General features: G+C 53.4%; 1 protein-coding gene across 2 annotated transcripts in view; it reads right to left on the bottom strand.

Annotated features, from left to right (window-relative positions):
- Positions 1-27,490, bottom strand: part of ZBTB46 (zinc finger and BTB domain containing 46) — a 69,462-nt gene that overhangs the window by 36,835 nt on the left and 5,137 nt on the right. For both annotated transcript variants that reach the window (XM_087444949.1, XM_087444950.1), the window contains exon 2: positions 10,195-11,169. In XM_087444949.1, the coding sequence (XP_087301075.1) occupies positions 10,195-11,131 (937 nt within the window). In that variant the 5' untranslated portion in view covers positions 11,132-11,169. The remainder of the gene's footprint in view (positions 1-10,194; positions 11,170-27,490) is intronic.

Below are 27,490 nucleotides of genomic sequence, written 5' to 3'. Positions count from 1 at the left end.
GCGCACGCGGTGCACTTGAGACTGTTTCTACAGGTGCCACAGCCCCGCCCAGCCCCCCCGCCATCTCTCGTCCAGGAACAGGCACCCCGTGCACACCAATGTGCAAACAACAACACAACAGGAAGTTCTGGACCGCTCTGGACTAGTGGAAAGCGGAAAACCGGCAAGCCTGGAGCAGCGCTCACAGGCAGACGCTGCGCCGCGGTGGCTGCAGCTCAGACTAGGCCTGGATCCTGCTCCTAAAACACAGCTCATGGTCCACTTTCACTAGGTCTCACAAACGAGGCAAAATGAAGTTTAAAAAAATGTCAAGTTCAAAAAAACGTAAGCACTTTGTCTAAAATTTACCTTCTCATTTTATGTGTTTAAAACGTATTCTTCATTTCCTAAGTGTCATGCTTCTGTATCCAAGTTAAAATCGAGTTTCCTCATTTTCTAGAACTATCAATAAGTTTAACATTATATAAGAAATTCTCTTTAATTAGAAAATATATATAGTTAGCAAGGTAATTCAATGGCTTAAAGACAGGTTTCTTGGCAAATGGAATAACTGGACATCCATAAGCAAAACGTGACCCTGAAGCCCGATCCCATGCCACACACAAAACCAACTTGAAACACGGACACGTGTCACACCTAAATCTACAAAACTTCTAGGAAAAAACATAAGAGAAATCTTTGCGACTGTTCTTAGATAAGACCCAAAAAGCATGAACCATAAAAGAAAAAATTTCACAAACTGGACTTCAACAAAATTTAAAATGCACATTCCTCAAAAGACACTGCTAAATGAAAAAATGAGCCAAAGACTGAGAAAATGTTTGCAAAACACACACCTGGTGAAGGACTTGGAACCAGAATGTACAAAGAACTCTACGCTCAGCAATGAAAAATGGGCAAAAGACTTGAATAGGCACTTCCCCAAACAAGAGATGCTGACGGCAAATAAGCGCATAAAGACCTCGTCGTTACTAACCGCAGCCCCAGCGCAGACCACGAGCACCAGCACAGCCAACGTTCTGACCGACAAGGCCGGCAACCTGAACAGACGCCTCGCAGAGAAAGACGCGCGCGTGGATACTAACACGTGGAAAGAAGCTCAACACCACTGGCCATCAAAGAGACAGAAATTAAAAACCATAGAGATGCCTCTCCACGCCCTCCAGTATGGCTGAAAGTTTAAAAACGAACAATATCAACTGTGGGCAACAATGTGGAGCAAACGGAACGCCACTGCTGGCGCCCTGTAAAATCACACACCCCAGGGACAAGGTCTGGCAGCTTCTGACAAAGCGGAGCACACGCCCGGACGCCCAGCACTCCCTCTCCTGGGCACTTCCCCAAGAGGAATCATGACACACGTCCACAGAGACCTGCCCTGGGACATTCACAGCAGCTTTATTCATAATAGCCGAAAATCACCAAAATAAAACAAATGTCAATCCACAGGTGAATGAATAAACAAACTGTGTTACAGCCAGAGAACAGAGTCCTATTGGGCAATAAAAGAATGATTTATTGATGCACATGGCAACACGAATGAACCTCGAAGCGTGCTGAAATCACAGACCTGGAAGCAGACTAGCAGCTGCAGACGCTGGGGAGGGGAGCAACACGGGGCTCCTCTGGTGGCGGGACTATGTGGACGTGGCTGAGTCGGTGGATTGTGTTCAAGTCAGCGTCCTGGTCGTGACAGTGGCTGTAATTTGCAAGAAGTTCCCATTGGGGAAAACGTCATAAAGGGCACACAGGAGGTCTCCATGTTGTTTCTTACAATTGACTGTTAATCTGTTTATTTCATCTCAAAATGAAATAAAAGGAAAAAGTTAATTAAAAAAGCCAGACACGGGCGCACACACTGCACGACGCTCTGTGCTCGCAGTCCCCAAGCTGGACACTCTGGTGAAAGGAGTCGAGGGGCTGTCTCGGGGTCACGGGGGGCGGTTTGCTGAAGGAAAGGGGCAGGAGGGAACATTCCGGGTGATGGAAGTGTCCTCTATCCTGATGACAGAGGTTCACACATTTGTCAAAATTCATCAAACACACCCAGGAGAGCAACTAAACTTAGAACGACGGACAAAAGCAAAGCTGAGGAGTGGCAGTGTCATTGTGGGGCGGGGCTGCGACCGCTTGGGAGAAAGTCTGGTGGAGTCGCCCCTTCCCAATGACCCAGGTACCCCACTCCTGAGTATTTACTCAAGAGAAATGGAAACACGCATCCACAAGATAGGCTTGCCAAACGTGTTCACAGAAGTTTTATTCATAATAACAAAAACTGGCAACAGCCCAGATGCCAATTGACAAGAGGCCGGATACACAAACAGCAGCGTATTCAGGCGATGGAAGACTACACCACGACCAGAAAAGGTTGAACTACAAGTAGAGGGTGAAGGAAGCCTCCCACAGCAAGGTGCCCGCCAGGGCGGGCCGGGACGGAATGGCCAGAGGCGCAGGGGGCGCCTGAGGGAACGTTCTGTCCGGAGTAGGGGTTGCGGTGCCTGAATTTATCAAAACCTTATCAACAGGTACACAGAGGACTGGTGCATTTCATGGTGTGTAGAATTGCCCTTAAAAATGTAAACACAGGGCCGGCTCCGTGGCTTAGCGGTTAAGTGCGCGCGCTCTGATGCTGGCGGCCCGGGTTCGGATCCCGGGCGCGCCCCGAGGCACCACTTCTCCGTCCAACGCGAGGCCGAGTCCCACGTACAGCAACTAGAAGGATGTGAACCTATGACATGCAACTATCTACTGGGGCTTTGGGGGGAAAAAAATGAATAAAAATAAAATCTTTAAAAAAAAATGTAAACACAGACTGAACTCTAACAAAATGCTTGCGGGAGCATTTGGGGATGAAGTACGCTGATGTCTGTCACTTATTTTGAAATGCACTGAAAAACAAGATGGGTTTGGGATGATCAGATGGATAAACACTTAATAAAGCAAACACAGCAAAGCGTTCACAAGTGGAAAATCAGGCAGGAGGCACGCTCACTGCTGTTGTCTCAACTTTTCTCTCAATGTGAATATCTTCCAAAAAAAGTGTCAGGGAGAGAAACAAAAAATTATTCAAACCACACACTTGAAATCTGTGCACTTTATTGTATGTATATTATATCTCAAGAAATTGAAAAAAGCCATGGCAATTTTCACCAAAACCCCTCATTATTATATGCCTACCACTCGGGGTAGGCTGATAGGAGTCCCTAGAGGTGCAGGTCCTAACCTCGGAGCCTGTGGCTATGTCACCTCACGTGACAAAAAGGACTTCACAGGTGTGATGGAGTTGAGGACCTTGAGATGGGAGATGATCCTGGACTACCTGGGTGGGTCAGTGTCAACACAGGGTCCTTCTGGGAGGAAGAGTGGGGCAGGAGGCCAGAGTCAGAGGAGATGTGACAACAGAGCAGATGTCAGAGCGACGTGGGGCCCCGGACCAAGGACTGCGGCGCCTCTAGGAGCTGGAAGAGGCCAGGAAACAGATTCTGCCCTGGAGCCTCCAGAAGGAACCAGCCCTGCTGACTCATTTGGGACTTCTGAGAACTGTGAGACAGTCAGTTTGTGTTGCTTTAAGCTGCAGGTCTGTGGTCATCTGTCACCACAGAGGCAGGAAACCAGCACACCCCTCGAAGCACCTCTGGGTGTATACCGACAACACACATGCCATAAGCACCAAGAGCACGCGCTGAGACCTCCTGGGACGTCCACACTGGGATGACGCATGCTCGGAGCTGTGTTCACACAACAGAACCCGAGCACACGGAAAGGAGCAGGAGACTGAGCTTCACCCCACAGCGGGCAACACAGACACCAGAGCACAAAGGCCCCAGTCAGGACGGTCCCCTCTGGGAGGTGGTCCCCAGACGGGCGCGAGGGGCTCTGGGTCACATTCTCTCAGCCAGCTGAACAGCTGGGATTTTGCACTTGGCTGGTGTGTATGTTATGCCTCAGCCATTAAAAAGTTTGAAAAAAGCAGTGGCATGAAAAGTTTTCAAATTAACACTTAAAAATTATGCGAACTACTCCTTTTGAAATCTCTATTTAGGGCCGGCCCAGTGGCGTAGTGGTTAAGTTCAAGCACTCCACTTCGGCAGCCTGGGGTTCGCAGGTTCGGATCCCCAACACGGACCTATGCACCGCTCATCAAGCCATGCTGTGGCGGTGTCCCACATACAAAATAGAGGAAGATGGGCAAAGATGTTAGCCCAGGGCCAATCTTCCTCAGCAAAAAGAGGAGGATTCGCAATGGATGTTAGCTCATGGCTCATCTTCCTCACCAAAAAAAAAAAAAACTCCATTTAAACGTAAGTTTACAAGCTATGCTTTTAAATTTATATCTGTCTATCTCACCCAGAACATTTCAGCATCTCCAAGCCCCTCTCTTCCCTCTGAGGCGAACGCTGCCTTGCTGTGGGGCACAGATCCAGGCAGCCTGGGGCTCTGGTCCCCCCAAGTCAGCACACCCTCACTCACCCCACTGGTCACTGTCATGGTCTACAAGATCAAATCAAAACAGGATCCAGGGGACTGGCCCCGTGGCATAGTGGTTAAGTTCAGCACGCTCTGCTCCGGTGGCCTGTGTTCGTGGGTTCAGATCCCGGGTGTGGACCTACACACCGCTTATCAAGCCATGCTGTGGCAGCATCCCATATACGAAATAGAGGAAGACTGGCACAGATGTTAGCTCAGCGACAATCTTCCTCACCCAAGAAAAAACAAATAACAAAACAAGATCCAGCGAGATGGTTGCACATCTGTGAACCCCACAAAGCAGCAAAGGCTACACTTCCAATGGGACAGCGGCGTGAACCGTATCTCCATTAAACCGTTGGGGGCAGCCCCTGCGGACTCTGGAGCTGAAGAGAGCTCCTCTCTGCACAATCCTAGAGCAGGATGAGGGGGTCACACCTCCCGCAAAAACGCATCCTGGAAAAACACGAACTGTCAAAAAACCACCGTGAACAAGGCTGCTCAGCAAAGTGCAATCACATCAACTCATCCTGGTTCCGCCGACGGGCCCTTCCCCGCTGTGTCGGGGAAATGCCAGGCCCAGCTCTGGGGACTCGTCGCCCGAGGCTGGAGAGCCACTCAGCTCGCGGGCCTCCCAGAAGCACATCCTCCTGCTCCACCCAGCAGCCTCGTGACCAGGCCTGCCTGGTCCTTCGTCAACCCAGAAGGCTCTCGAGTTCTTCCTCAGGGTGGGGTGTGACGGTGGCACCCCCCCAGCTCTGCCAGGCACCCCCCAGGTGACCGCACAAGCCACTGAGCTCAGCCTATTTCCACACCTGGAGGAATGGAGAGGCTGAGTCAGACGCCCATGAGAGCCCTTCAAGGGCTCACCCCTTGCGAACTCAATTTTCTAGGAAATCCAATTGCAAGAGAAAGACATTTCCATTTGAGCAGAAAAAGATGCTACGTTTGCGCCTCCACAAAACCGAGCTGACAAGGGTCTTCCAACCAGGACAGTGACTCCAAAGTGTGGCCTCAGTCACGGATGAGCCGTCAGAAGTGCAAACGCCAAAGGTCAGGGGGCGTGAGCCCCCATCCCAGGAGATGGGCGCCTACCCTGGCCCCTGGCGCTCAGCCTGCTCACTCCTCCTCCACCCACCAGATCCCACTCGCATGGCCATTTGGTTCCTGCTCTTATTCCGCCTGTTTTGCGTCACCAGCGTTTCCTGCTTTCCTGGATCAGCACAGGGACAGGCCTCACTGATTCCCATCCCGGCAGCAAGTCCTCCCACCCTGACCCCTGTCCTCCACGTTCCCGACCAAACCTTCCAGTGAAGAGCGCTACTGTCTCTGTTGGGGGCACCGGCCGCGGCCCTGACAGATGGCAGCCTGGTCCCTCAGGACCAATTCCAGGTGACTCTGCTCACACCTGAAGGAAAACATCTGGGTGTACAGTCGAGCTTGCAAACCTTTGAGGAAAGGACTGAACAGCAGAGTAGGGGAAGAGGGGTGAAGCCCCGGATCTCAGGAAAGGCACTCGTCGGTCTGGGTGTTGGAGACAGAGCCAATCCCAGCCCCGGGAGACTGACCAAGGCACGCAGTGTCACTTTTTGTTCAGACTCTTTTACCCCCAAAATACAAATATCATACTAAGCAAGCTGATTTTCTCCTCTTCCAGAAGAGGATGGTGCACTTTCAAGTCTTCCCGAGTGCCAGGAGGGCTGTGCTGGGCGCTGGGCTCCCTGCTCACTCCTCCATGTCTGATCAAATCAAGGAACCGAGGTGTACATGAACTCAGACAAACTCACAGGTTCGCTGCTTCTCCAAATGAGTCCTCCCGTGTCCTTGTGGTTCAGGACGCCTGCGGCCAGGCTAAGACAGTCCAGGGGCATGGTCCCCCTTCCCACCTCCATGAGGGGAGGAGGGGCCACCAGCCTCAGACCTTCCGCTTGCCAGCTCCTGCTTCAGCCCCAGCGACGCTCTCCAAGGGGCTGAGAAGAGAACCCTCTGACCTCAGCAAAGGAGGGCTGGGCCCCCAGCCAGAGGCAGTGTGTGAAGTCCCCCATCCTGAGAGCTGGTGTCACCTTGCTCCCCTCCCGCAGCAGGAAAGAAGCTGCAACGGCCTCAGCCGGAAGCCTACAGGCTGACCACCTCACCCACCTGAAGCTGCTCTGTGGTTCCAATGCACTCTTAACAGTCCCAGTGTGGGGGCTGGCCCGGTGGCGTAGTGGTTAAGCTCACCCACTCTGCTCTGGCAGTCTGGGGTTCGCAGGTTTGGACCCCAGGCATAGACCTACACACTGCTTATCAAGCCGTGCTGTGGCAGGCGTCCCACATATAAAGTAGAGGAAGATGGGGCACGGATGTTAGCTCAGGGCTAATCTTCTCACCAAAAAAAAAAAGAAAAGAAAAAAAATCCCTGTGTGGTAAGGTCCAACCTTAGCAAAGTCCAGGTACAAACATTCACTTTACAAAACCCACACACTTTATTCTCACTAGAACTTTATTTTTGCAGAACCTTTTAGGAATGTGTGTGGGACGTTAGGATGGGGCACCGGGGCCCTTCTTGCACCAGCTTCTGAACTAGTAGCTACAATTCCACCTCACAGCCACCCTTGGGATCGCAGACAAGGGGTGAGGCCAGAGCCCAGGGAAGACGAGGGGGAGACAATGTGGGCCCGGCCACAGAGCCTGCCTGCATCTGAAACACACCTGTACGTATGCACGATGTCCCTGCACATTTTAATGCCCTTTCCCATGAGCAATCACACAAATGAGCTGCGATAACTCGGAAGTAAGTTTCAACGGACGTTTTCTTGGAAGCCACTAGGTTAGAATGCCTTTTCTGTGGAAAATCACTCTTAAGCGCTAACAGGCCCCAGAGCCACCGCAAGCCACAGTGGGAACATAGTGGGACAGAGTAGGTGGCCTGGCTGCAAGGCTGGACATCCACACATCCATGTTCCTTTGGGAGGGGACCTTTTCGCTTATTAACAGGAAGAGAATAAAAAATATTTTTCTCTAAGATGTAACAAATCTTTAATGAAAACACACTGACCTCCATTGGGGATCACTATTTATTCTTCCAAAGCCCAGCCCCAGGGCCAGGAAGGAGGACTCACTGGCCACCATAAGGCGGGCAGAAACCGTCCCACGCGAGCCCACAACCTCATGTCCTTGCCTTAGCAACTCAGAATAATCTACCAGAAGCGGTTCACAGTTGCCGTGGTAACCCAAAGGATTTAAGATATTAACAAAAGTACACAGCCGAAATCACTTGTTGGATTCTAAAAACACCTTCTGCTCGACAACTGCATTTAAAACATTAAACCCACGGGCTTAAGGAGTGCACCATTTCTTGATATGTTGAAGGACTCTCAGATCTAAAGGCCTCGGGCCAGCTCTGTGGCTTAGCGGTTAAGTGCGCGCGCTCTGATGCTGGCGGCCTGGGTTCGGATCCCGGGCGCGCCCCAAGGCACCACTTCTCCGTCCAGCGCGAGGCCGAGTCCCACGTACAGCAACTAGAAGGATGTGAACCTATGACATACAACTATCTGCTGGGGCTTTGGGGGGAAAAAATGAATAAATAAAAATCTTTAACAGATCTAAAGGCCTCCAGCATCACAGCCTGTCGGTGACCCATGACACATGAGCAGGTGTCCTGGGACAGGAGGCAAAGGAGCCACTGCACCAGCCACCTCAGAAGCTTCCACATGAAGCGTCCATCCTTAAGCCATTCCGCGTGGACTGCTGCTTTTCAGGTTTTAGTCAGAGCTGGTGCAAGATTATCAACCAAGTTAGGAGCAGACGGAGACACTGCTGTCACCCGCCAATCGCCTGCGCACCTCTCCTTACCAACAGCCAGCAGAGAGGCAGATGGTTTTTATATCAGCTCAGAAACTTAACCTTCTTCTGACTTCAGTTCAGTTAACTCCAACGGTTCCAGGGGGCTGCCCGCTAGGGACATTTGCAGTGTCTGGAGACATTTTTGGTTGTCAACTAGTGGGTAGGTTGCTACTGGCATCTAGTGGGTAGGGGCCAGGGATGCTGCTAACATCCTGCAGTGCCCAGGACAGCCCCAAGGCAGAGTCATCCAGCCGAGGCTGAGAAACCATGGTTAGACCAATCTGTGCTGAACATCCAGGGATCTGGCCCAGCGCTCAGGGCTGGGGACACAAAGTAACAATGAGAATGAGACTGAATGGTAAAGTCTACAGTGTATCCTGGGGAGGTACTGTTTAATGGATACAGAGTTCCGGTTTGGGAAGATGAGAAAGCTCTAGAAATAGACAGCAGTAATGGTTGCATAACAGTGTAAATGTACTTAATGCCAATGAATTGTACACTTACAAATGATTAAAAGAGTGAAGTTTATGGTCTGTATATTTCACCACAATAATAAAAGGTACAGCGTATTGAAGGCCCGGACGGCTGCCCTCTTTCTGCTGAGGAGAGCAGGAGCCAGCTCACCAGAGCCCCAAGAAGCCCTCGGGGCAGGGGTTGGGGGGAGTGGGCAGCCCTCCCCACGGAGCACAGGCAGGCTCAGCATTTGCAGCATTTCTCAAGGCTTATCGCCCCACGGTTTGCTGCCTTCTGTCCACCTCTGTCCATTCACGCACTCCGGCCGACTTCTAACCTTCGTGCTGGAGGGGCCTCCCCACGGCGGGCAGTTGCTAAGAAGCCTCTGTCCTGCTCTGGACCAACCTCGGTTCCTGCAAAGATCCTTCCTTACCCCGAACTGCAGCCCTTGGGTCCCCGCTGCACCTGGGGCAGGGGTGCAGGGTGATCAGCCTGTTCCCATCTCCACTCAGAAAGGCTCGGTGTGGTCGTAGTGACCGCGTGCTCAGCACCGGGAAGAGCATCTGCAACCAGTCAACATCGAATTGGCTGTCTCCTCGTTCGGAGACAGACACAAACTGTCGTCCCGCGTGTGAGGAGCAGCTTCCACACAGCCAAGCTCAGAGCCCCCTCGCACCTCCCAGAGGGTCAGACGCGGGGTCGGGAGAGGCCGCCCGCACCAGGCAGTACCGCCCTGTGGCTGCAGGAACAAAGCACCACGTCCGCCAGTCTGCACACTGGAACCTGCGCTTGTTGTCAAACACCCCTCATTGTGAGGGGCTTCGTGGCCTCGAGTCCTCGAGTCGCAGGTGGAGGAAGCTTTCCACTGCGGACAAACCTGTGCATGTGACACGTTTGTCCAACACTCACAGTAATGACCACAGCACTGTCCACTGAAGAGAGAACCCAAAGCTGAAGGCCGCACGACTGCAGAGAGACTTCGGTGCAAGGTTCGGCCCTTCCCTCTCGCCCTCACATCACCTCATTTAATGTACTTTCCATCTTTTTAAAATGTTAACATTTAAATCATTTAAAATTAGGAAAGGCCCCCCTCTACAAGAGAAAGCAGACTGTGCCTGGAGGGAGGGGGGCTCCCTCCAGGTGTCACCTCACTCTTCCAGCTATGACCCCAAAGCTCATGTCTCCCTCGGCTTCAGAGGATCCCCACCCCGGGTGGCCTCTGTGTGGTGGTGACACTGGTGCTGTACTGATGGGGACAACCTGGCCTGTGGGACACGTCAGTCGAGTTCCTTGAGCTCACAGCAATTTACTGCGAAAGGAGGTGACCCACTGGAAATGTGCCACTTCATTCACAAAACCAACAGCCACGGGGCCACCAACACACAGTGCATTTGGGCCACCGATGGCCCACGGTGTCTGAGCCCCGCCCGTAACAAATGAAAGACTTACTTGAGTCTCGGCTGCTGAACGGCCACCCGGACGTCGGAAGGAAAGACGGCAGCGGGGATCCGGCCCGGCTGCCATCCTCCGCCTGTGGCGTGATGTGCCGGACAGTCTCCTTGTTCTTTCGATTCTTCCTCCGGCCTGTGGGCTGCCAGCTGTCCCCTCCAGCCTGCTCTGAGAAAGAGTTCTGGATCACACTGTCCGTGGCAGAAGGCAGCTCGCTGCCTCCGTAATGAGACGGCGAGATCTGCTCTTCCTTGATACGCAGAGACCCGTAGCCCACGTCGCTGGGCCACAGCGACTGCGAGGAGATGTCCTCGGGGCCGTCAGCCTTGGCCTCCGGATCCTCTTTCCCGTAGCTGCTCCCACCTTCGTGGCAGCTGGCGATGGCCGAGTCTCCGGAAGAATTGGCGGGACTCGTGCGCCGAGCCAACCATGGGGAGATGCTCCTCCCGGCCATCACGGCGGAGATCAGTGCATCTGTGCTGCTGCCAGACGGGGTGCCAATCTCGAACTCTGAGAGCTCGTCGGAGGCATCCGGCTTGATGCTGATGTCCAGTGCGGCCTTGATGAAATCGTGGCAGGCTTGCACAATGTCCGTCATCTGCAAGAAGCTGGCAGCCGACATCACCTCGATGACGTTCCTGCTGGTGAGCGCCAGGTGGGCAGAGTACATGAAGTCAATGATGGCCTTGAAGCCCTGGGCAGTGACGATGTCCAGGTGCGTGACCGTGGCCTGGTCAGACGTCTTCTGCACCTGGCAGTAGAGCGTCTTGAAGTAGCGGCTGCTGCCAAGCAGGACATTCTTGTGCGCCTTGAAGACCTTGCCCTCGACAACCACGCAGGCGTCACACAGGACGCCGTGCTGCCTCTGCTCATTGAGCTCGCGCAGCAGGTGTCGGTAGTGGGACGCGATTTCCATGTCTTCCTTTCGGTTGTTCATTTGGAAGTCCTGGTTCCTGGAAGCCTCTTCTACAGACTCTGTGGGGGCAAAACAAGAGTTATCCACGCAGTTGACACAAACACGCCAGGCGGGAGTCGGGTAGAGTGCATGTGATGAAGGCAGGCGAGAACGCCTGTGCAGGGCACTCGGCTGCGCGGGGAGCACGCCTGTGCAGGGCTCACGCCTGTGCGGGGCACTCGGCTGTGCGGGGAGCACGGCTGTGTGGGGTGCACGCCTATGCGGGGCGCACGCCTATGCAGGGCGCACATGCTGAGGGTGGCCTGGCCACCATGCTGGAGCAGAAGTGACACGGCAAGCCCGTCTGCTGGGCCTGGAGCACCACCTGCAGAGGGAGCGCCTATCCCTTCCCTAAGGCAGGGCAGCCGCCCAGCGGCAATGGAAGCAAGCAGGAATCTGATGCAAGTTTCCGGGTTCAAGGCTTACCACCGTCATAATGGACACAGTTCTGAACAGAATCCTACACACACACAGCTAACTCTCAGAACAAAAAACAAATATTCCAGAAACAAGGAAAACGCCCATGAATGGGTAAGGCGACCTTCTTACCCAAAGGGAAAATCTAGGTTAAATGACCCAAGTGTCCCCTCATCCCTCACCCTTGAAGAAACATCCTTAAAACAAAAAACAAAAACCGACTTCCTACACAAACAAACCCACAGAGCAAGAGACAGTCGCAGCCTCAGCCCCACAAACTCCCAAGACTCCAGAGGGAGAAGGTCAGCTCACCCGCCGCTGGCCCAGCTCCCAGGGAAGGTGGCCAGTGCGGGAACGTGCGCCCTCATCAAGAGCAGTGCCACTGCACAAAACCCGGAGCCCGAATCCTCCTGGATCACCCCCTATGCCCCTCCACGGCTCTCCCGACCACCAGCTCTCCCGAGGCGGCCAGAACAAAGTGCCACAGATCCAGGCTTAAACAACAGAACTTGAGTCTCCCAGTCTGGAGGCCAGAACCGAGACCAAGACGTCGCGGGGCCACGCCCTCTGCAGGCTCCGCGGAGGATCTGCCCCAGGCCTCTCAGCTTCTGCTGTTGGCAGCAACCTTGGCCTTCTGGGGCCGGTAGACGCCTCACCCCGTCTCTGCCTCCACGTCCACAAATCTCCCTGTGAGTGTATCTGTATCCCAGGTCCCCTTTTCATGGGGACACGGCCATATTGGATTAGGGCCCACCCTCCTTCAGTACGACCTCATCTCAACTAATTACATCCACACTGGGTCACATTCTGGGGCACTGAGGGGTCAGGACTGAACAGACGAGTTCTGGGGGACATGCTCACCCCGTAACACGCCTGAGAACCAGACGGCGGTCAGAGTTGATCTTCCCCCTTAAATCTTCTGTTTCCCCGCTGATCAGGGAAGCAGAAGCTCTCACCCAAAATGCCACAATGCATTTAATGGGACAAAACCAGGCAGGGACGTCCACGCCGTTCCTGGGTGGGGCGGCTCCTCGGGGCGCCTGGCTCGGAGACCTCAGACTTGGCTCTATTTACCCACATTGTTACGGCACCCGGGCCTTCCCTCAGTCTTTACCACGTTTCGCAAAATCACCTGAAAGCACCTCGAAACGCCCTTGTGCAAAGGCAGCTACTCGGCTTCACGTTTCACAGGCCAGTCGAACGAGGCGGCAAGACTGAACCAGACGCGGGGTCCCAGCGCCATCCCGCCCACCCCTTCGAGCCCTTCCTGCTGGCGGCCCTGATGTGATGGCCGAGGCCCTGGTGACCTCCTGCTGCACTAGTCCCCTCTTCCGGACTGAGCACTTACTGTGGCCTGGCGCTGGGGCCACCGCCGAAAACAAAGGCCGCTGCCCCGACCGGCCCCAGACTCAAGACGCGAGGTAGACACGCTGCCTCCATCGGGTCTCAGCCTTTCTCTTACAGCAGCTGAACCTGTCCCCAACAAGGACAGGCCACTGAGGAGGAGACCTATCCCTATGCCCACAGACCACATAGGCCTCTCGACCTCGAGCGCATCAGAGCCCCCGAGGCTGGGGTGTAACCCAGGGCTGCCCCAGCGTTCTGAGTGGGGCAGGAGGGGGTACAAGAAGGGACGTCCAGGCCCGGCTTTATTCCTCACTCCTGGCCTTACAGACTCAGACTGACCAGGCATTGAGGGAGGGACCAAAACACTTCAAATCGAGGAAAATGACCATTTAAACTAAGGCGTCAGTTTAAGGCCTGGAGTCCACACAAAGTGGCAACTGGTTCCCGGCCGTGTGTCAGGAAGAATCAAAAGTGTCGGCACCCTGTGTCAAATCAGGAAGCTGTATGTCTCATTATCTGATGTCCTATATGAATAATAAGTCTCTTTTCTCACCAGTAAAACAGATCCTTTAAGAATTAGGAACAATGAAAAGGAAAAGAAAATGTCATTTTTACAGAAGCAACAACCACCTCACAGGGCTTGCATTTCTAAAATAATTTCAACTCATATGAAAAGTTCTAAAATAAATTATTATCCAATCAGGGCAGCTTAAAAATCAGTTATGTACTTCACAGGAATTTTGTAGTAAGAAAAACCATACAATTTTCATTAGGGAAAAAAGTTTTTTGTATACTAGAAAGAAAAGGAATCTAAAATAATGATAATGGAAAATAGACGAGTCTGCTATGGAAACATCAAGGACACACATAATGTATCCACGCCCAGGGAAGCTTAAGAGAGCAGAGAACTTGGCTACAAAGTTGATAATCTCTCTGCATCAGTAAGATGTTCACGGAAGTCCCGGACATGTGACCATGTGACCACAGCACAAGAGCGGCAGCCCAGTGGCCAGCTGCCCAGTTGCTTTTTGGCAGCTGCGACCCTAAAAATGGAAGCTTCCTGGGCAACACAGCCAGTTGTATCATGTAACAGCTTGAAGAGTAAGATGCAGACTCGAGACTAAACCACCCTCCACATTGTTTCTTTGAAGGCAAGGACAGCAGAGCACCTGCCCTGCCCTGGTGGAGTGTACCGTCTAACGGAGACACACCTGTTCACAGGACAGCCACCTGTTCAGGGAACGCACATCTGTTCACAGGACACACACCTGTTCACAGCAGACACAACTGTTCAGGCAACACACACTTACAGACTGACATATATATATCTATTCATGGGACACACACTGTGGACAGACATACATCTGTTCACAGGACACACACCTGCAAACACACATCTGTGCAGAGGTAACCTGACCGTCGTCTCTGGATTAGCTGCACTGCTGTGCAGATCACAGGGCATTTTCACGCATTCAAAGGTCCACGTGTGGCACCCCTGTGAGTAAGGGGCCCTGTCAGAGAGGAGCCTGCGGTCCATGAAGGGACACAGATGCCAAATCACTGCACGTGAAGAGCCAAGGGCTGGGTGAGGCCGAGGCGGCGAACGGGCTGTGCTGCACACTGGTGTCTGCGGCTGCACAGAAGCGATGCAAGGACTGTCTCCAGGCTCCACCAGCTCCGTGTTGTTTTTATGAAACACCACTTCTGTTTTTACTTCTCCTATATGTTCTCTACCATCTATTTTATTTATAGCTGACTAATCTCAAGCTACTTCAGCCTCAGACAGAATCACTTACAAAACATTACGAAACACTTACGAAACGTTACCACTCTGGTACCAACACAACTTGAACCCCCGCTCCAGACCAACCCCAAAACTCAAGTCGCCCTGAACAGCAGTGGGGCTCGTGAGCCAGCCCACCCCGCCCCGGATAACCAGGGACACTGTGAGCAGTGTGCGTGACCAAGCGGTGTGCGTGACAGAGGGGCCAGCGAGGGCCTGTCCGGCCTGGGCGGGCAACCTGCCCCTTGCTCCTGGAGCCACAGCCAACCCCACAGCCTCCGGGAAAGGCGGAGGTTGTCCCCCAGTGGCAAGCCAGGGAACAGAAGCTCAGACGCTAGCGCCTTGCCAGCGGCAGAGGCAGGTTCAGAGCCGCGAGCGTCTGATGCCGAAGCCCGAGTCCTCCAGGGAGCCCTGCTGTCCCTGCCGGCTGTCCACGGCCGATGCGACAGTCTCGCCTCTGCTCAGTGCGGTGATCCAGGGCGAGGACGAAGCTCCAACGTCTCCAGTAAAACAAGCCACGCTCAAACCTGAGCAATGGAACCGGCTCCCACCCCCCACCTCTCTGTGAGACAGGAGCACGTCTGTGCTCCAGGATGCCGGTGTCGGAGATGCCAGAGGGACGGGCGGCTCCCTAATCCATCACTTACGTGGTATGGCCCTCGGCATCCCAATCCCTACACTCATCTTGGAAGTTACAGAGCACATTCCAGAACCTTCCACCAGCATCTGAAGGTGAGGGGTCTCTTCACAATCAAGAGCAGAAGTCATCATCTCGAAGACAGACGTTTAACAGCCACTCAAGCTCCTCCAGGCGGCTACTGACGCTTCCTGGGGAAAGGCCAACTCAACCACACATCTCAAGACACACAAGAACCACGGAACGTGGACTGCTGTGAATATACGTCATCTGCTGCTCTGTGTGCTTGGAGCACTAGTTCTGGGAGCGGGAGCGGGTTATCTCTTTCCTTTCGTCCCTAAGGGGCTGGAAGGCGATTTGTTCTAACAAAATGTAAAGTAGTGGATGCAATCGAGACCTGGCGTCCCTCTTACACCCAGACGAGCATCAGGCCTGTGCAGGGACCTGGGCCCACCGGCCGGCTCCTCCCTGGGGCCAGTCACTGAGTCACACTCAGGAAAAGCCCACCGAGGACTGGGAACAGCTCGTAAGACATGAGCGTCCTCCCAAATACCACATCAGACAGCGTCCCACCTTCCCACCTCTGACTGACAACTCCTGCATTTCGGTTACACTCAATTTAAACTTATTTAAAATTTTCCTGAAAACATAATCTAACAGACAAATATTTTAAAGCGGAAGCAAGACACCTTTGTGCTAGAACCAAAGCGCTCTGATCCCAGCCTCAGTGGCCAAGCAGCTCCCCATAGGCCACAGGGGCTCCCGGAGGAGGAGGGGGAGACCTCGAGGACGTCTGAGCTGAGTTTAACACCGTAACAGTCGCATGGCGCTTAACGACGGGGACACCTTCTGAGACATGCGTCCTTAGGTGATTCTGTTCTTGTGCGAACATCACAGAGGGAGCTCACACAAACCCAGAGGGTGCAGACTCTACACACCTGGCTCCACAGTACTAACCTACGGGACCACTGTCTCTACGCGGTCCACCGTTGACTGAAACGGCCCATATCGTATTCTAAAACCGGGCTTTAAAACCGTGAGATTTTTTACAGGGGTCACATTTTGAACAAACACATCACCAAGATGTATGAATGGCCGAACACAGGCAGATGCTCGACTTCAGTGGCCCTCAGGGAAACGCAGATGCAAACTGCCCACGAGATGCCTCCGCACACCCCTCGGAACGGCTAAAACTGAAGAGAGTGATCACATCAATGTCGGTGGGGACATGGAGCAACGGGAACCCTCACACTCCGATGGCGGGAACGTGAGATGGTGCAGCCACTTGAGAAAACGGCGTGGCAGTGTCTTCAAGGGTGGAACAGACACACATGACCCAACAGCTCCAACACAAGGGGCAGACCCAGGGAGGTGGGAGCTGGGGTCCACACGAGCACCCACACATGGTCACAGCAGCGCCATTCACCACAGCAAAACCTGGAAACAACCCAACGCGCGTCAGCAGGTGAACAGACAGAACGAGGTTTAGTCCAACAGCGGGGTGCTCGGCAGGAAGGCCCCACGTGCCTCCTCCACCTCCCGCCTGGCCTTCCTGTGCCGACTAAATGTCACTCCACACAGACACAGTGGGTCTCAAAACACTCATGCTGCACGAAAGAAGCCAGACCAGGGGAGGGCGTGTGCGTCCTCTGCATGAAACTCTGGAAAATGCAAAGCCACCAGCAGGCAGGGAGGGAACCAGGTCCGAGGTTGCCTAGGCTCAGGAAACTTGGGGGGAGGGACGTAGCCCACCTGATGGTTTCACTAGCTTGTGCAAACTCGTGTGACACTCTTTAAATGAGAACAGTTTGTCGCATGTAAATTATACCTCGATAAAGTTAACTAGAAACCCACTTTTGTGAAAATATTCTCGCTCCACTATAAACTTGTGCTTATTTATTGCCCTTTGTCGTGGGTTGAACTGTGACGTCACCCCAAAATTCATTTGTTGAAGTCCTAACCCCCGTGACCTCAGAAAGTGACCTTATTTGGAGATAGGGTCGTGGCAGATGTAATTAGTTAAGATGAGGTCACTAAGCTGGGCCCGCATCCAAGGACTGGTGTCCTTATAAGAAGGGGACACTGGGACACAGACACGCTCGAGGGGAGAGGCCTGGGGCAGATGCTCAGGTCTCGGACTTCTGGCCCCCAGGACCATGAGAGAGTAGATCTCTGTTGTCTAAGACGCTCGGCCTGTGGTTCTCTGCCAGGCAGACCCCAGACACTCACACTGCTCTTATCTTCCGAGGACACCACTGAAGCCACCAGGGTAACTCGGCACACACGGGAGAAACACTCTGCTCTTTCTCACCGGGAAAACCATCCTCTGCCTAAGCCCGCATGTCTGCGGGAACCAGGCAGCCCTGACGGCTCAGCCTCCCCACGTGGACCACATTTCTCACCCTTCAGACCCCCTGGGAAGCTGCCCCAGCCCCATCCCTACACAGCCCCGTCCCTCCCCGAGGGTCTGCACAGCACCCTCTGCTGATCTGGAATCGTCCCTGCTCTGGCTTGGGCCTTCTTCGGGGAGCCCCTGGGAAGGTGGGAGAGCAGTGGGAAGATGCGGGCCAGAGAGAGACCCCGTAACCGGTGGAGTGCGGGGGCCGGCTGAGGGTTCTGCCAGGCCTCAGGATGGCTGGAACCCAGAGGGGGTACCCAGAGCCCAGCACTTCGAGGGGAGACGTGAGTCCTCGAGCGCAGCCACCCCGGGGCCCCAGACGGCCTGAGTCAGGTTCTGCACCTGGGAGAGCGGTCCAGGGCCCTGGGAACAAGACGGGCGGGGGGGTGGCCAGGGGGAGGGGAGGACAGAAAAGGGCCGGGCAGAGTGGGAGCTGCGAGAAAGGCCTCAGAAAAAGGCCCATGTCAGAGCCAAGGCCTCGTGCCTGGCGTGCCCACCTGAGGGCCAAGTTAACGAAGCAGCTCTAACTTCCAGTTTCTTGGCTTCCGCTGGTAGGAAGTCGGTCTGGGGGAATTTCTCTGTTTTGGAGAGTGGGGGAGAGAAAAGGGAAGAGGTCACCTCTTTACGCACCTCCTGCTAAACTTGAGTCCTGTCCTGGGCCTTTCATCTTTAAAACACAATTGATCTTAACGGGCAGCTAAACTCCCGTGAGCTCATTTAGGTTATGCACGAAGCATCGGGGATACAAACACGCTCGTTTTAACAGCTCGGATCTACAAAGGCAAATTCTGCCATGGAATACAAGAGCGATGGTGAGCCACTCCCAGCTGCCAGACCCTGCCTCCTCCTCCAGGAAGCCTCCTGGGGCTCCTCCCATGACAGCACACACTTGCCTCTGACGCCTGGTGCTGTCCCGCCTTCCCTCCAAGTTTGGGAGCCTCTCAGCACAGGGACCACATCTTGATGCTGAACAGGCTCAATGCATACTCTTGGGGTCAACAAAACTATACACCTTTTTCACATTAGACCTGTGATATCGAAATCTTACATTTTAAACTCAAGAAATATTGTTAACATGTCCCATATTAGGTGCAGGCAGAAGTAGAACAAGACGGCAAATTCCTGACCCATGGCAGTGGGCTTGAAGGTGGACGGTGAGGCTGTGCAGCCGACCAGCCACACACCCTGTGACATGCCAGCTCTGCGCCACCAGAGCCACCGGAGCATCCAGACGTGTGCCCTGGGTCTCACAAGTCAGAGCGTGACACCACGTGTGCGGCTGAGAGGTGAGTTCTGATGTCCCCGTCAGCCACAGCTCACAGCAAGTCGGGGGATGGATACAGTTACTCACTGTTGTGGGGCCGATCGTGTCCCCAAAAAAGGCAGGTTGAAGTCCCAGCCCCCCATACCTGTGAATGTGACCTTATTTGAAATACGGTCTTGGCAGATTTAACCAAGTTAAGATAAGGTCCTAACCCAGCAGGACGGGTGTCCTTATAAAAACAGGAAATCTGGGGGCCAGCCCCACGGCATAGTGGTTAAGTCCGGCGTGCTCTGATTCAGCGGCCCAGGTTCTCGGGTTCAGATCCCGGGCGCGGACCTACACCACTCATCAGGCCATGCTGTGGCGGCAACCTACATACAAAATAGAGGAAGACTGGCACGGATGCTAACTCAGGGCTAATCTTCCTCAAGCAAAAAAAAAAAGAGGAAGCTTGGCAACAGATGTTTTCTCAAGGTGAATCTTCCTCACCAAAAAAAAAAAAAAAAAAAAAAAAGGAAATCTGGACACAGGTGCACACAGAAGGACCACGTGGAGACAGAGGCAGAGACAAGAGTGAGGCAGCCACAAGCCCAGGATGCCTGGGGCCACGAGAGCCAAAGAGGCAGGAAAGATCTTCCCCTGGAACCTTCAAGGGAGCGCGGCCCTGTCCACACCTGGATTTGAGACTTCTGGCCTCCAGAACTGCAAGAGGAAACATTTCTGTTGTTCTAAGCCACCAGTTTGTGATAGTTTCTCACAAAAACTCTAGGAAAAGCCACACATCAACTTAAAAATTTTTTTTCTTAAAAAGAAAGTTGATCGGTTTAACGAGGCAGAAAAACTATTTCCAAGAACTTTAAATCTGAGATATACTGTGACTTGAAATGTTAACTCTGAACACTTGGGCTCCCTGCCACCAAGAAAAAACAGAATCTAAATAAGAAAAAACAAAAGCCCTGCCATGCCGTCAAGAATGGGAAGGAACCTTCCACTGTCTTTTTCAACTTTTTATCTTGAAATACTTTCCAACCTATGGGAAAGTTGCACGAATAATTCGGAGAACTCTCACCTCCCCCCAACCAGATCACCATTTTTTAACCTTTTACAACATTTGTTTACATCAAGTAATATGCTGGAATCTTCCATCAGTCACTTTTTCTTAAAAGTTGTATTACTTGAAAACAAGAGAAGCTGCCCATCTAGGTGAGGTGCCGCTTAGGCACGGCCATCACGGGCCTGGACCATCCTGAGCAGGATAGAGACATGTTCACAGGATAGAGACAGGAACCACACAGTACCGCCCAAACCAGCACAAACATCTGCTCTGGTTTCCAACAGAATTCCCACTGGCTAACCTGACGTGTTCCCAGTACCGTTCTCCCTGTGTCATTTCTGCAGACGGCACAGGCCTTTCAGAAGGTAAATACGTTAGATGCTGAATAACCGAAGAAGGGGTAGACGGCTGCTGAGTGAGGGAATGTAACCACCTGGGCAGGAGGCCGACGAGGAGGCAGACGAGTGGACAGCCACACAGACAAATCCTATCTCCAACGCCTGACCTCCTGTGATTGACCCCTCCTCAGTTTCCCCAGTCTACGCTGACATCAACAACATGGCCAGTCCCAGAAGTGACCAGGCCTCAGCAATGAGCAGGTCACAACGGTCCCTGGCACTCCCACAGTGGCCAGTGGAGCCCCTGACCAAGGAGCTGAGCACAGCACCAGCTGGGGGCACAGGCCAGGCCTCAGGGGCCCCAGGCAGGGGGCCGAGGTGGGATGGACCCAGCCTGAAGCAGGCACCAGTGTGGGGGTCACCTGGACCCACAAGGAGTCAGCTGGGTGCCAGCTCAGCAGGTGCTGCAGGCCCTTGGGGAGGGGCTCTGGGGAAGGGGCCTTGGGGGAGAGACCCTGGGAGAGGGGCCCTGGGGGATGGGCTCTGGGGGAGGGGCTGGTTCTTCCCCCTGGGCAGGGTCCAGGCTTGGCTCCAGGGGAAGGCTGGGAGGTTCGGAGCACCCTGTCTCCCCTTCTCCGGTGTGTGAGGGTGACGGAGCCTCTCCCTGGGAAAGCCCCTCTCTGTAAAGTGCCGGCTGGACCAGCTCCCAGGCACTTTAGGAAATGAAACTCCGTGATTCATGAGGAAAGGCTGGGACCTGCCAGCAGGAGTCCGACTCAGGACTCGGGGATGCACCAGGGGGGCTGCTGCTCGGTGCTCTGGGGGCCGTGGGGGCCCACAAGGGGCTCTCCAATCTGCCCTACTGACCAGTGCTCGCTGAAGGAAACGGGCACTGCAAGGGCCAGCTCAGTCAGGCAGCCGAGGGGAGGGGGTTCCCCAGCAGCCACGTGTCCCTCCCGGTGGCTTCCCCGTCCTCACGGCCCTGCTGTGGGAACTGCGCCCGCACGGGCTCATGGGGTTCAGTAAACGCATGCTGGGCTGGTGGGCATTCCCTTTGTTACAACACCGCCCCTCCCCGAAGAGTCTGTGCCACACAGCCCAGTCCTGCCTCCCCCTCCTCACCAAACCCACCTCAGCTCCCGCCTAGCCCCGACGAGGGAAGGTGCACCGAGGCTGGGGAGCTGGAAGGTCTGGCTTGTGCTGGGCCAACCCCACAGCCCTGTCTGCTCCTTCTAAAATCTGAGTTAATCCTGTGACTTAATGTTAAAACTTTCAAGGTGTCTGGGCAAGGCCTAAAAGAAACCCAGCGAAACGGACGTACTAGACTCGGAGAAAAGATTCCAAAGAAAAATCTGAATGTACGAAGCTGGCAAAAATTAACATCACATCATAAAAACCCAAAGATGCTGGCGATGTGCAACTGGAGAGCTGCAAGCATCCTGGAACATGGTCTGCAGTGCGGAGAGGCAGAGACACGGTGTATCCTCCACCCGCTAATTCCACTTGGGGCTCTAACCCAAGGAAATAACCCCAACGCTCATTTCTTCAAGGATGTTCCTAGCTGCTATTTACAGCAGCAAAAAGGAAGGCACTGCCCAGATGCCCACAATTAGGAGACGTGAGACGTGGGGAGGGAGCCCAGCTGCTCAGAGGGGCAACAGGTGACGCTGAGACATTCATGAGAAATGAGGAGAAGTGGGAGCAGAGCACATGGGCCCCAGGATCTTTGCTCAAAGCCCCTTTCCCTCCAAAGCAAGCACCTTATTTATAAAACTGGAAGAAGAAGGGTGTATCCACCAACACTTGTGTGGGGCAGGGTGACACCATGGAATTACCACCCGGGAGGTGGACTTTAGTGTAAACACGGGAGACATCCATACTTCCCTTTCTTCATTCCTCCTGGGAGCTCGAAGGCATGGGGGTGGGACCACCACGAGGGAGTCAAACTTTCCTAACAGGACGGCACACGGTCGGCCTCCTTGGGTCCCAGAACCCCCACATGGCCCTCAGGGGTGAGGGGCCCGCGGGTGGGCTGATGGGGGCCAGTGTCTCATCTAGAACCTTGGAACTGCTGAGGGCAGGGTCCCCCACAAGGGGAACACAGGCTGCTCCTTCCTGCCCCCAGCACCTGGAGCCACCCAGCACACAGAGGCCTCCCAAACCCAAATCCTAAAGAGCAAAAGGAATTCCTCAGAGGGGCACCGGCCACTCTGACGGCACAACTGTCACTTTCTCTACAGCTATTTCCTGGAGCCTCCAGACTGAGGCAGACACAGAGAGAGACAGAGGAGGCCTCCTCGAAGGTTCCTTAAATACTGCGACACCGTGGACTGACGGTCAGGAGTTGGGCGGCAGCTACATGACTTTTCCCGCCATGCCCTTGAGCTGGATGGCAAGACTGATCGGACACACCCGCTGGCCTGTGAGCACTCCAGACAAGCCGGTCACTGCCCCCGGCTCTGTAGGGACCTGCCGTGTCCTTCTCCCGGGCTGAGGCATCGGCCAGCCAACTGCTGGGGATAACCCAGCGGGACTCTGCGCTCACTGACGTTGGGGTCCAGACGGCGGTCAGAGGAGAGAGATTTCAGCTCTCTCACCTTCACAGGACTCAGGAAATAGCGGGTGAACAGTCACAAATGAACAAACCCAGTTTCCTCACCAGCTCTGCCAAAATTCCAGCGTTTTCTTCATGAGACAGAAATTCTAAAATCAAGCCCCATGTCACTCATTTCATCAGCTCCCACTGTTCCAGAGGGTCCAGCTCACACACTTTCAGACCCAGTGTTGGCTGTGGATAAAAATGATTTACCTGGAAAAAAAACTAAGGTAAAAATAGCTCATGACTCCAAACAAACTGAGAAGCATGCACTAAAACACTCAAAAGGAAGATCCCGCAAACATCAAATTGAGGTCCCAGCACTGACCCACTAGAGTGGCAATCCTTTTGTAACAAAACCTCTCACTAATAGGAAAATTCCAAATTTGGGCAAAATTACACACCCATTTTTCCCACATAAAAAAAACAGAAGCAGGGCCAGCCCCGTGGCGTAGTGGTTAAGTTTGGCACACTTCACTTCAGCAGCCCGGGTTAAAGGGTTTGGATCCCAGGCTCGAACCTACACCACTCACCAGCCACGCTGTGGTGGTGACCCACATACAAAATAGAGGAAGACTGGCACAGATGTTAGCTCAGGGACAATCTTCATCAAGGAAAAAAAAAAAAAGAGAAGCAAAGGTAAATTTAATTTGTTTTAGTAAAAACCAAATGAAAATCAATCTAAAAGGAGAAAACTGAGATGATCCTCTTAGGTTAAAAAATTTATGAGATATTTCTATACTTCATTAACCAATAGCAAATCTAAAATTTTTAAAATAAAACATATATAGGTGATAATTATTTTGAAAATTCCATGCGCATCTCCTTAACAAAAGGCACATATATCTTTAAAAGCCAGCACCAAAATATAAAAACTATTAGTCTTTAAAATACTATAAATTAGAAACTCCGATGCAGACATGATTGTTACACTTCAGACGCTGAGTACAGGACACACGAGGGCCCCAGGGACGCTGACGGAGCAGTGCCTGCCCCTAGAAAGGTGAGCCCCAGCCCACTTGCCTCCAGCTGGTCCTACGGCCCCTCACGGGAAAACGGGTGGGGCTTCTTATGGTCGGAGGATGAAACCAGCCAGACCACCACGTGGGACCAACAAGCTCCGACATTTCAACAGATAAATAGCACAAAACAGAATGAACGAGATTTGAGATGCACCATCTCAAGTGCAACTGTGGGCCTTATCTGGACTCCAATTCAAACAAACGAGCAGGAAAGACACATCCGACGAAGTCTCGAATGCTGAAGCAAATGGCAGGGTGACACTAAGGAGGGACCTGCCAGGCGCATGGCTGTGTATGTCGGCCACGCACAGTGAAGCACTTGGAGGTAGAATGAAATGTCTGAACTTTGCTTTAAAATACTCCAGAACTAGGAGCCGGCCCAGTGGCATAGTGGTTAAGTTCACGCACTCCACTTTGGCGGCCCGGAGTTTGCAGGTTCAGATCCCAGGCACGAACCCACACACAGCTCATCAAGCCATGTTGTGGCAGCATCTTACATACAAAATAGAGGAAGATGGGCACAGCTGTTAGCTCAGGGACAATCCTCCTCAGCAAAAAGAGGAGGATTGGTAACGGATGTTAGCCCAGGGCTAATCTTCCTCACCAAAAAAATAAGTAAATAAAATACTCCAGAGCAAAACCCCGAGGGACAGAAGCGACAGAGAGGAGCAGGTACTGGGAATTACTGCAGCTGCGGGCGCCTCCTCCAGTTCTGTGCACGTCGGAAAACTCCCACAATAAGCACTTACATATAATTGGGTTATGAAAGAACAACATAACTTCTACAGAATTGGGAGAAAATGTGATTAAGTGACGCAGAAGCTGTAAGAGACTCTAGCCTCATCCTGCACACTGCGGTTCCAAGGCTGCCGCGGGGCCCGAGGCCAAGAGGGAAGGGACAGCCCCGTCCACTACAAGACCTGCACAGTCCGCAGAGGGACCCGCCTCGGTCCCACCCCGTCAGGCGAGGGTCCTTATTTGTAGGGTGACCCTGAGAGTGAATCGAAGTGACAGCAGCAACCCCCACGCTCCCCTCACTCAATGACCTCCGACCCTCTCAGTGACCTCAGCATCAATGGCGGAGGAACTGTGCCTTTGCGAGTGTGGACGATGAGCCACGGGCAGCAGCCACTCCACATCCCCCATGGTTGCTGCAGGCTCCACAGAACACGCCCGTGCTCATCGCTACGTCAGAATTACAAGTTTCAGACCCGCCGCTTAAGGACAGTATTTGATGCGCTGAGTTCTACACGGTCACTACAGCTTGAAAGCAAGTTTTCTAAATTTTGAAGACTGTATTTCAACAGCTGCTGTCCTTCGTCTTCCTGTGTATCTTACAGGAAGCAATAAAAACGCCATTCTGAAAAGGGGTCCCCAGTCTCACCAGCTGCCTGGGGGAGAGAAAAGGCCCCAGGTCTGACCTGGTGGGCAGGTGGGCACACGTGCACTCAGGAGGGCGCAGATGGCGCCCAGAGGAAGGCCCCACGTCCTGCTTTGGAGCAGCAGCAATAACGAGCCACCTCCAACCTATCCTGCTGGATACCCTCGGCCCCCCTCTGCTCACCTTCCACCCAAAAGTGCCTGATCCCCATCACACCATCCCTCCTCTCTCCACTGCAGGGGTCTCCATCTGTCTCTTGTGGCCTGTTTGTCTCTGCTTTGTTGCTTCCCCTGCAGAACACTGGACCCAGTAGAGCAAGGAGCTGGTTGGCTGCTGTGCCCTCAGGCCCAGAGCCCTGCTCGCTGCAGGCTCGGGGCTGAGGGCAGGTTTGCTGTCACATTCCCCAGTGTATTGGTCACTTGCCACCTCTGCTATACCATCAAGGGAATGGTAGCTGTCAGAGGTGACAGCTGGTGATGGACAGAGACGCCTCAACAAACTCTGGGATTGAGAAACAGATATGGAGACATGTCAGGCAAATACAAGCTATAATGGTGTTGTGGGTTGAATTCACTTCCACAAAAAAGATACGTTCAAGTCCTAACCACCGGTACCTGGGAATGTGACCTCATTTGTTAACAAGGTCTTTGTAGAAATGATCAAGTTAAGATTATGGTGGGCCCTATTTCAATATGACTGGTGTCCTTATAGGAAGAGGAAAGTTTGGACACATGGGGAGAAGGCCATGACAACATGAAGGAAGAGATTGGAGTGACGTGTCTGCAGGTCAAGGACACCCCAGATTGTTGGCAGCCACTAGAAACTGGAAGAGGCAGGAAGGAGCCTCTGGAGAGAGTGCGGCCCTGCCCCCACCTGGATTTAGGACTTCTGGCCTCCAGAACTGTGAGAATAAATCTCTATTGTTTTAAGCCAGCAAGTTTGTGGTCCTTTGTTACAACAGCCTCGGGAAACTCATGACTTACAATTAGATGATGGAAAGGCCCTCTGAAACGGGGCATGAGTGGTTCTTAACCCGGATCTGCACAGGGCCCACCCCACTCCAATTCAGTAGTGGGGGGGGCTGGAAGATGCATCTTTATGAAGCTCTCCAAGGGGTCCTGAGGTGACAATCACAGAGACAGTCCACCCCTTCATCCAGGAAAGCCACGTGGCAAAGCCACTCGAATCCAGAACCCAGAACCGGGAACCCAGACAGGGACCGAAGGACAGCGGCTCAGCCACCCCTCGCCTCTGCGCGGGGGCCAAAGTGCCTGCACTCTCCCGATGGGCTGCTGGGGGAGACGGGCGGGGGGTGGACACCACGTGCCCGAGTGAGTGTGACAAGTGTGGTGCAAGGCAGAGAGCAGACGGCAGCCCTGCAGGGAACAGTGGACCCCAAGGGGTGGTCCACACACCATAGCCACAGCAAGGGCAGCTCTGGCCAACCCGCGGGCAAATCTTTGTCTATCATAATAGTTACATGTCCATGTTAGTGTGTCAAGAAAAATACAACCGAGACATCAAACTCATGATTTCATGGATATTCTTGCTCCTTAACACAAGGCAAAAATAAGTTTAAGTAAAATGTGAGGTCGTTGTGAACGATGTTAAGCAAATGTGGTTGGTGCATAGGTGAGCCGACGAGGCAATGCTCCAGCCCGCCTTGCTGTCTCCAGGGAACGTCGTGTTCGCTGATCAAGGAAAGCGAGAGAACTGAACACACCCGGCCTCTGACCCACCACCTGACCTCTGTGCTGGGGCGGGTTTGCTGGACATAGCGAAGGTGTGTTTCCTGGCGCTGACCCTTCCCGACCTGTTTCTCGGGCACTTGAGTGCACACGCACGCCCTGGAAATATTGACGGCTCTGCTCCACCATGAGAACCTGGCTTACAGCTAAGAGCCATGGTTAGCGTGGCCACGCAGCGCCACAGACGCTGGCATCTTTCTACCTCCCCCCGCCCCAGGCCTGTGTGGGGTTCCCAGCACGCGGCAGAAAGGAAAGCAGCAGTCATAGCCAAGAAACCAGACAGAGGAGGTGGAGCTGGGGAAGCTAAATGGCCACCTTCCAACACCCAGACGTTTACTCCATCATCCAATCACATT

The sequence above is a fragment of the Ceratotherium simum genome, chromosome 21 (assembly GCF_057802395.1).
Source record: "Ceratotherium simum simum isolate JZ-2026a chromosome 21, ASM5780239v1, whole genome shotgun sequence".
Lineage (NCBI taxonomy): Eukaryota > Metazoa > Chordata > Mammalia > Perissodactyla > Rhinocerotidae > Ceratotherium > Ceratotherium simum.
Note: the sequence above shows the minus strand (reverse complement) of the source record. Positions and strands in the feature narration are given on the sequence as shown.